Source organism: Trifolium pratense, linkage group LG1, assembly GCF_020283565.1.
Source record: "Trifolium pratense cultivar HEN17-A07 linkage group LG1, ARS_RC_1.1, whole genome shotgun sequence".
NCBI lineage: Eukaryota > Viridiplantae > Streptophyta > Magnoliopsida > Fabales > Fabaceae > Trifolium > Trifolium pratense.
In genome coordinates this window covers 19,497,994-19,507,924 of record NC_060059.1, presented here as the reverse complement: position 1 = coordinate 19,507,924, position 9,931 = coordinate 19,497,994, and the positions used below count along the sequence as shown (strand labels likewise).

The window sequence follows — 9,931 nt, the reverse complement described above, 5'->3', positions numbered from 1 at the left end:
TCAATCCCTAGCTAAGAGTTGACGAATGCAATGAACCTCGTTAGCAAAACGGTGATGTATTGTGACTCCTTCTTTAATCAAATTGACAGAGAGTAATAAATCCGAGCAACGCACAATCTTGCGATAGCCACTATCCCAACATAAATTCAGACCATGCAAAACTGTCATTAATTCTGCAAATAGAATGTTCTGAACAGTTGCAGCACCATAGAAACCCCAAATAAATTCGCCGTTATTGTCTCACAACAGTCCTCCATAACCGGCAGTGTTCGACAACCCCAATAAGCTCCCATCCACATTGAGAAAAATTGTACCTTCTGCAGGTCGGTAGTCGGTACCATGACACACGAAGAGGATTAACATTGAGATGAGAGACCGACGGTGAGGCACTAAACACGGTAGAGCACGAAACAACAATAGATTGAATCTTCGCCACACTCGTGTGAACATTTTCTCTTTGATTATTAAAAACCAACTCATTTCTCGCACACTAGAGAATCCACATGGTAATAAAAATAATGTTCCTGTATTCCTTTCCAACCTTCTCGCACCAGTTAATATCAATACTCTGAGCAAACGAAGGGACAATATGTACACCGCAAACGAAGAGAGTTTCATAGACTAATAATTTGTATTCATTTTTTCTTATCATTAGAGCAAACATCAAATATTTTATTTAAGATATTGTATCATCAATTTAATATTAACTAGCATGACACCCGTGCGTCCGCACGGGAGTCGCGGCGTTGCCGCTCCTCATTTGGTAAGATGAAATTTATTGGAAAGTTGATTAAAATATAAAAAAATAGAAGGGATATAATATTTGGTAAAAAAATAGAAAAAGAACAATGGTAAAATCATTACCAAAAAACCTTATGTCTCCATATTAATATAGGAATATAAATAAGGATAATGTAAAAATTATGAAAAAAATAGGCTATCTTATTAATATATTAGTAAAAACATAGGTCTTGGAAAAATCACCAAAAAACTTATGTCAATGTATTAATATATGAGTATAAATATAGTCACTAAAAATTATTAAAAAATAGGCAATCATATGTGAAAATATAGGTCTCACAATAATCATAAAAATAATTAGGTCACCGTATTAAATATGAGTATAACCTGTAAAATTGTAAAAAAAAATAAAATAGAAAACTTAATTTTTATTTTATTTTTGTTACAAACAACTTAATTAATATATAATTAAAAGTATAAGTCCCGTAGAAACCACGCAAACAAAAAAGTTTCCATATAAATATATGAGTATAAATATAGGTCCCGCAAATATTATAAAAGATGGGCAAGCTTATTAATATGAGTAAAACACATAGGTCACCGTGTACAAAAAAAAACACATAGGTCCCCAAAAATCACACAAAAGATTAGGTTCTCGTATTAATATATGATTATAAATATAGCTCTAAAAAAAATAGTAAAAAATTGAAAACAAAAATTTATTTGAAAAAGTGCAAAAAAATAGGAATTTATTCTTGGATTAAGATGAGGGTATAATAGGAAGATAATGTGCAAAAATCCACTTTATTAATTAAGTGTTATCATTCTAACTGAACACTTATAAAAAAACGGAAGGAGTAAAATATTAAGATGGAATTAACCACCTCAAGAAAATTTTTAAAATATTGAAATTATTTACTAACTTTCAAATATGACACAAAATATTCATGAAAGTGATGATGTGTCAAATTATTAAGTAGGGGTAACATGAGATTTTCACATGTATCTTATTTTCTTAGGTCCTTGTAATAAATATATATATGAGTATGAATATAGTCCCGTAAAAATTATTAAAAAATAAGCAATCTTATTAATATGCTAGTAAAAATATAGGTCTCGCAACAATCATCAAAATAATTAGGTCACCGTATTAAATATGAGTATAAATTTAGGTTCTACATAAATTATTAAAGATCAGGAAACCTTATTAATAAGAGGATAAATATAGGTCCCGCATAATTCACACAAAAGATTATGTCTCCGTATAAATATATGAGTATAACTCGTAAAATTATAAATAAAAAAAACAAACAACTTTATTAATATAGGAGTAAAAATATAAGGCTCGTAGATATAACAAAAAAAAAAGAGGTTCCCGTATTAATATAAATATAGCCCCTAAAATTATTAAAAAAAATAGACAACATAATATATTTGTAAAAACACAAGTTCTTTGAGAATCACAAAAAATAGTAGATTTTCGTATTAATATATGAGTATAAATATAGGTCTCACAAAAAATAGTAAAAAACTGAAAACTTCATTAATAAGAGTAAAAACACATGCCTCGCAGAAATCCCACAAAAAATTAGATCCTTGTATTATTAAAATATTGAAATTAGTTATTAACTTTCAAATATGACACAAAATACCCTTGAAAATGATTATGTGTCAAAAAGTAAAAAGGGGAAAATTTGTGATTTCATATGTATCTTCTTTTTTCCTTCAAAAAAAAATGTATCTTCTTTTCATATATTGTAGATGTGTCATTATATTCATTCATCGGTCATAATTATTAATTTTATGCGGATTTCTATATGTTATTTATTTTATTTTTTTTAAGGTAAAGAAACGTTTTAAATTGAGTAAGCAAAACAAAATTAATACTGCATATATTAATTCGCCTATATAGTAGATTGTATAGGATTTATCGATGCCTAGTTAATTGATATGTATCTTCTTTTTTCCTTCAAAAAAATATGTATCTTCTTTTCATATATTGTAGATGGTTCCAAAAATATAACAAATTAATTCATATGGCTTAGTGATAAATATAATAAGAAGTGTAACTAAAAGGTTAAGGGCTCAAATCCTGCTGAGAAATGTTAGAAATTTTTTAGCATGTTTCTACTAACTTTTTTTAATAAAGACACAAAATACCCTTGAAAATGATTATGTGTCAAAAAATGAAATAGGGGCAAATTGGTGATTTCATATGTATCTTCTTTTAATATATTGTAGATTCATATGTATCTTCTTTTAATATGTTGTAGATATATTGTAGATGGTTCAAAAAATATAACAAATCAATTCATATGGCTTAGTGATAAATATAATAAGAAGTGTAACTAAAAGGTTAAGGGCTCAAATCCTGCTGAGAAATGTTAGAAATTTTTTAGCATGTTTCTACTAACTTTTTTTAATAAAGACACAAAATACCCTTGAAAATGATTATGTGTCAAAAAATGAAATAGGGGCAAATTGGTGATTTCATATGTATCTTCTTTTAATATATTGTAGATTCATATGTATCTTCTTTTAATATGTTGTAGATATATTGTAGATGGTTCAAAAAATATAACAAATCAATTCATATGGTTTAGTGGTAAATATAATAAGGAGTGTAACTAAAAGGTTAAGGGCTCAAATCCTGCTGAGAAATGTTAGAAATTTTTTAGCATTTTTCTACTAACTTTTTTTAATAAAGACACAAAATACCCTTGAAAATGATTATGTGTCAAAAAATGAAATAGGGGCAAATTGGTGATTTCATATGTATCTTCTTTTAATATATTGTAGATGGTTCAAAAAATATAACAAATCAATTCATATGGCTTAGTGGTAAATATAATAAGGAGTGTAACTAAAAGGTTAAGGGCTCAAATCCTGCTGAGAAATGTTAGAAATTTTTTAGCATTTTTCTACTAACTTTTTTTAATAAAGACACAAAATACCCTTGAAAATGATTATGTGTCAAAAAATGAAATAGGGGCAAATTGGTGATTTCATATGTATCTTCTTTTAATATATTGTAGATTTTAGCATTTTTCTACTAACTTTTTTTAATAAAGACACAAAATACCCTTGAAAATGATTATGTGTCAAAAAATGAAATAGGGGCAAATTGGTGATTTCATATGTATCTTCTTTTAATATATTGTAGATTCATATGTATCTTCTTTTAATATGTTGTAGATATATTGTAGATGGTTCCAAAAATATAACAAATCAATTCATATGGCTTAGTGGTAAATATAATAAGGAGTGTAACTAAAAGGTTAAGGGCTCAAATCCTGCTGAGAAATGTTAGAAATTTTTTAGCATTTTTCTACTAACTTTTTTTAATAAAGACACAAAATACCCTTGAAAATGATTATGTGTCAAAAAATGAAATAGGGGCAAATTGGTGATTTCATATGTATCTTCTTTTAATATATTGTAGATATATATATTGTAGATGGTTCCAAAAATATAACAAATCAATTCATATGGCTTAGTTATAAATATAATAAGGAGTGTAACTAAAAGGTTAAGGGCTCAAATCCTGCTGAGAAATGTTAGAAATTTTTTAGCATTTTTCTACTAACTTTTTTTAATAAAGACACAAAATACCCTTGAAAATGATTATGTGTCAAAAAATGAAATAGGGGCAAATTGGTGATTTCATATGTATCTTCTTTTAATATATTGTAGATTTTTTTTACACAATATTAACTTATTTAGTGGATCATATTAAATATTTTATATATATAGACACACACATGAGTTGCATAATTTTGTATCATTATAGTAAAATATGTATGGGTTGCAAAAGTAGATTGTAGAGAGTATGGATTGCAAAAATATTATATGACATTGTAGAGATTACTATAACCTAGTACTGGTACCTAGGTTATTTTCAGAGATCTATTTATTTTTTCCACATTAGAGATATATTTGTTCTTTCCACATTTAACAAATAAACATAAACTTCTTGAAATTTCTTGCCTTTTGGATATAAACTTCAAAAAGGTTTGGTGAGTTCAAATAACCTAGGTGCAATATCTTGGTATGTAGTCTGCATCAAAAGCATGTAATATCAAACACCTATCATATGTTTATCATACAAAATCCATCCAAATTTATTATATAAGATCAAGTTAAAATAAACAAACAAAAAAAATAAACCACCAAATTAATCTATAACTTTATAAGATACTCTTAAATAGGTCTTTGAAGTCCCTAACTTGATAAATATTTCAAAAAGATCTGGCTCTCTTAAATTGTTAAATTGATCTCTATATTTAACCACTTATTATCAATTAAGTCCTTATATTATACAAATTATTAATTTGATCCTTAAGTTCATTCACTTATTGTCAATTGTGTCATGAGTAAAATTTAACAAAGATAAAAGACCTTTTTGAAATATTCATAGTCTTATTTGAAAGTGTCTTGCATCGGAAACTAATTTGGTGGTTTACTAAAAAAAAATGTCTTGGCCGTTGAAAAATTTGAGGAACCATATCTCAGTCATTTAAAGAGACACGAGGGCACCATATATGCAGACCTTAGTTGAGACTTGAATTGCATTAGGTATCTTTTAGAAGTCAACAAAGTATATTACTCAGTTAAAGAACTCACAGAAAGTATTACTCAGTTGAAGAACTCACAGGAATTATACAGAAGAACTTGTTCAAAAATAATAGCAATGTAGGCAAAGCCAACATAACTAATCAGCAAGAACACTCTCTTGATGTCCACAAGACCACTCATAAATTCTTCCTACAATATAACCATATGGCACAAAAATTCTGAATATGCAATTCAACGACCGCGGCCACGACCACGTCCACGCCCACGACCACGCCCACGTCCCAAAGGCTTCCCTGAAAATAAAAACGTTGAAAACCATAAACAACTGGATAGCAGCTAAACTGAATAAAAAAATTGCAGAGAGTCGGATATTGTAAAATACCAGCAGTTGGCTTCTTAGGCTTGACCCTAGGTGCCTCTTCAACCAGCAAAGTCTCAAGATTCAAGCTGTCAGGAAGGATATAATAACGAATGTTGTTACCCCTCACACTGAGATGATCCAGAGTCACTGGGTTTTTCCCCTTCAGTGTTAGTTTAACTGTTTTCAAATGTGTGTTCATACTAATATCAACACCTGTAGAATAGCAACAAGTTGGGAACAACATTAAAGCTTTTCAATACACGGATGATCTCATCCCAAAAATAAAAGACTCAGAGACACTAAGTGGCAAGCTATTTGTTTAGAAACATTATGTTGTCTGCCAGTATGTTTTTACTAATGACTGTCAAGGAAAACCCCTGGTGCTTGATTAACATTATATTTGGATTGTAAGCAAGCAGTAGTATTCATGCCAAATTATAATACAGGGTTCAATTCTAATCAACAGTCAAACTCGAGATCCTACATAGGATTGGGAGGGGGTGAAAGCTCATAACTCGAGGATCGCAACATGACTCGTGAAATCCTACCTAAGGGCAAAAATGTACTGTAACCATATACACACCCACACAAGCATAAAAACAATCATACATGAACAAAATAACCTCTATATCACAACACTACAATAACAACAGCCAAGATTGTCTTATCTCTACATGCCCAAACCACCTAAGTCTAGTATCCATCATCTTCTCTCTAAACTAAGTTAATTAAAAATTCATAACCATCAATCCATAAGTTCAGAAGTAACTCAAATGACCAAGTTCATAAGTAACTAAAAAGACTAAGTTAATAAGTAACTAAAAGACTTGGTTCATAATACGTAACTCAAAAGACATGATCCAACCCAGAAACAGAGGAAGTAAGGGTTGCATGAAAGAAAACAGGGGAAGGGAGTGAAAAATGTGAATTGTCGCAACCGGAGGCACACAGACAAGAAGACCGACATTGGTGGCAGCGCAAAAAGAAACACCGACGCGGGAAGGAGACATGATTGTGTTTCGGGTTTTTCAAGTGTTTTATAAAAATGATATTTTTCCCAATACCTGACCTGTTTCAGCAAGGCCCATTGCAAAACGGTTGGCCAAACAGGAACAATCCTATGATCTCACCTCAAACTCGCAAGTTTGACCACGCCACATGGAAACATGGTCGTGGATTGTAGAATCCTACAAGCCAGTGTGCGATCTTGGCTACACTGATTCTAATAAGCCTCCACAAAAGGAAATAATTATGTTCAACTGTTCACTAACAATGCATGAAGCTGGTTGCACTTGAGTCTCAAACATACAAACTTTAGCACAAGCAAAGATAAGAAAACAGATGTTGCATATAACTTGAAAACTTTCTATTTACCTAAAAAGTATAATTAAACCCAGTGTGTTTAATAGAAAAATCCAGAGTACAGGCTGTGTGAAGATTTATCAGAAGCTGTTGATGAGATTGGTGTAACTCTGAAAAATTGGCTTAGATTAGGTCAAAGGAAATCGTTGAATGTTCTGAAAAACTAAAATCATAAAAACGGAAAACATAAGAATGATTTGATTGGCTCGTTTTGATATTTTTCTACGCACAGAAGTAACTACACGCAGCATCTTTAAAACAACACATCCTTTCCTTGCAATTCTTGAGATTGTTTCATAATATATAACACTTAAATGCATAGGCTGATATGATGGGGATATTTATGTTACAGTACAACAGAATAAAAAAAGGCATAATAAAGAAATAGGTGAATAGGTTAACAAATGAAAATGATTGATAGTGCGAAATATTTTAAAAGAAAAGTCAATAAAATCATTGTATGGTCATGATTTTGTTTTGTTTTATTTTAATTTATTCAAGAAAAGTAATAATTATTATTATTATAAATGTATTTGTCACTTTTCATAGTACATGCTTTAGTACAAATAGTATTTTTCATTTCTAAATGATTTGTCACTTTTCATAGTACATGCTTTAGAAGCAGAGTGTAATTTTATATTTTAAGATTATTAAGCATACTCTTCCAGTCCATTTGTCTAAAGACTAGAAAGCCGGTAGTTATCTATAACATAAAAGCAATACATTTGCAACCAATGAAACAATTAACATTCAAGAGCTTCATATGTATCTTGCCAAAATGTATTTGGAAACACACATCTTCAGACTGTTCCAAGTTTAGAGTTCAAATGGTAACAATTGACTTCTATTTTACATTAAACATTATTATCATCATTGTGATAGAAAACAAAAAGTCATCAAAAAGAACACAAAGCAAAAGAGTTGAGCAGAAAGTTGAAGGGAAGGCATTGATACAATCTTATCCTAATAGGTATACTTCTAAGATCATTAATTCAACCGTCACGATTATACCTCCAATAAATTAGAAAAAGGGAAACACCAGCATAAAAAATGTGAAAGATTTCTCTATTCTCCTCTCTACTTCCCTCTTTCCAAAGCCCTCCCCTCCAAACTCGCAAACAAAACCTAGGAAAATGACAGGGTAACCAGCTATTCATTGTTAGACAGAAGGGAGGTTTACAGACAGGAATCAACAACAGCAACAACAAACAATCAGTCATCAAAAGAGTGATATCTCCTTTTTTTGGGGTCAAGTAGCCTAGTCTCTAGAATTTCACCCTGAATGTTCAAACTACGTCCCTTGCATATAGCAATGTCCCTACCAACTGAGCTATGCTCACACAGGGACAAAGTGATATCTTTTTTTTTTTGACAAAGGGACAAAGTGATATCTTAATTGCAGTAGATATTACACAACATGTCAAACAGTAAAATACAAAGCTAAAAATGAATCTTTATTCTCAGCACTGTAACTATCAGTTTGCAAATAAGTAAGCAACCGGTTTAAAACAAAACAATTAAGATATCACTACATTTACAACACGAAAATGACCACATTAACGACACTACCATAAAGAATAATAACACAAACATTAGAAAATTCAAAGCTGATAAACGCAGTTATCGATAATTGATAATTGATAAATGTGTGATTACGAAAGGTACTTAGGGTTTACTTAGGGTTTAGCGGCTTAATAGTGAACAACGTGTAATGAGAGCAGAAAGGAAGAAGAAAGGGTTAGTATGAACCTGTAATGGTGCCATGAACAATTGTACCATTTTTGAGCTCGATTGATACGGTTTCGTTGTTCAATTTCATCAGAAACCTGTTACGGTTTTCATAGAAACACTTTCAGCTTTAGAAAATTTCAACACAGAGAGAGAGAGAGGGGGGGAAAATAAGAAGTTGAGGAAGAAGGAGAGGGGAAAGAGGTACCTGACGAGCTTCATGGCGGCGGAAAATGCACACCACCTTACAGCTTCAACAACCACGGAGGGTGCGGCGGGTCAGTGACGCTATTGTGGTTCTGTGAAGTGAACAAGTGTTTTTGGGCACTTCTCATACGACATCGTTTTAGTATTGCCCTTGTGTATACCTTTGTAATGAATAATGATGGTAATTAGAAACCTCAAAAAACAAATAAATAAAGTATTAAATAACTTTTTAATCCTTTTTTTTGACACATAAAAAAAAAACTTTTTAATCCTTTAAATATACCAAATTTTACTTTTAGTCCTTTTAAAATAAAAATTAATTTCTTGACAAAAAGAAAAATTAATTTTGGTCTTCTACATAATCTATTTAATTTTAGTTCTTAATTTTTTACAACTAGTTCATGTAGTATATTTTAAATGACTTTTTTTTTTATATAACAACATTATTAAAAAATAATATTTTAAGGTCTTATAAATAATATGTCATAGTAGGTGGATTTTATAGTCACTAGACTACTTGACCAAAAAATAAAAAATAAATAATATGTAATAGAAAAAGTCATTTGAAACATGGTACGTGAATTTTTGTAAAAAAGATGGACTAATATTGAAAACATAATATTTAGAGGACCGAAGTTTGAAGAAAAATTTTAGATGGACTAAAAACAAAATTTGATATATTTAGAGAGAGTTTGTTTGGTAAAAAAATATTAGTGGATAACTGATAAAATAGTTTATAGTGGATGAATTTATAACTATAATTTTTTTAATCTGAATATTTCCTTGATCACCCAATACTTCCATCATTCAGAATTTTTTTTGCCAGAATGAATATGAATAGGCTTAGAGGATGATATGTCCAGATGATGGAGTGAAGTGTTGACTTTGACCTTTTGATCTACTATGGTATACAGAAGAAGAATGTGTATGTCCATAACATGGTGATCATCATATCCA

At 30.2% G+C, this 9,931-nt stretch overlaps 1 protein-coding gene across 1 annotated transcript; it reads right to left on the bottom strand.

The window, feature by feature from the left end:
* Window positions 1-5,279: 5,279 nt before the first annotated feature.
* On the bottom strand, window positions 5,280-9,154 carry LOC123921880 (small nuclear ribonucleoprotein SmD1a). The gene is made up of 4 exons (XM_045974587.1): window positions 8,976-9,154; window positions 8,789-8,865; window positions 5,699-5,890; window positions 5,280-5,609 (listed from the first exon to the last, which is right to left on the bottom strand). The coding sequence occupies exons 1-4, from the start codon at window positions 8,987-8,989 to the stop codon at window positions 5,548-5,550; spliced, it is 345 nt and encodes a 114-aa protein (XP_045830543.1). The 5' UTR covers window positions 8,990-9,154; the 3' UTR covers window positions 5,280-5,547.
* Between the last annotated feature and the right edge of the window lie 777 nt (window positions 9,155-9,931).

Excerpts from the sequence above, each read along its gene's own strand:
- LOC123921880 (XM_045974587.1), bottom strand. Across the intron at positions 5,891-8,788 it reads TGTTCATGGCACCATTACAG|GTGTTGATATTAGTATGAAC; the intron begins GTTCATACTAAC and ends GCTATTCTACAG. Across the intron at positions 5,610-5,698 it reads GCCTAAGAAGCCAACTGCTG|GGAAGCCTTTGGGACGTGGG; the intron begins GTATTTTACAAT and ends TTTTATTTTCAG.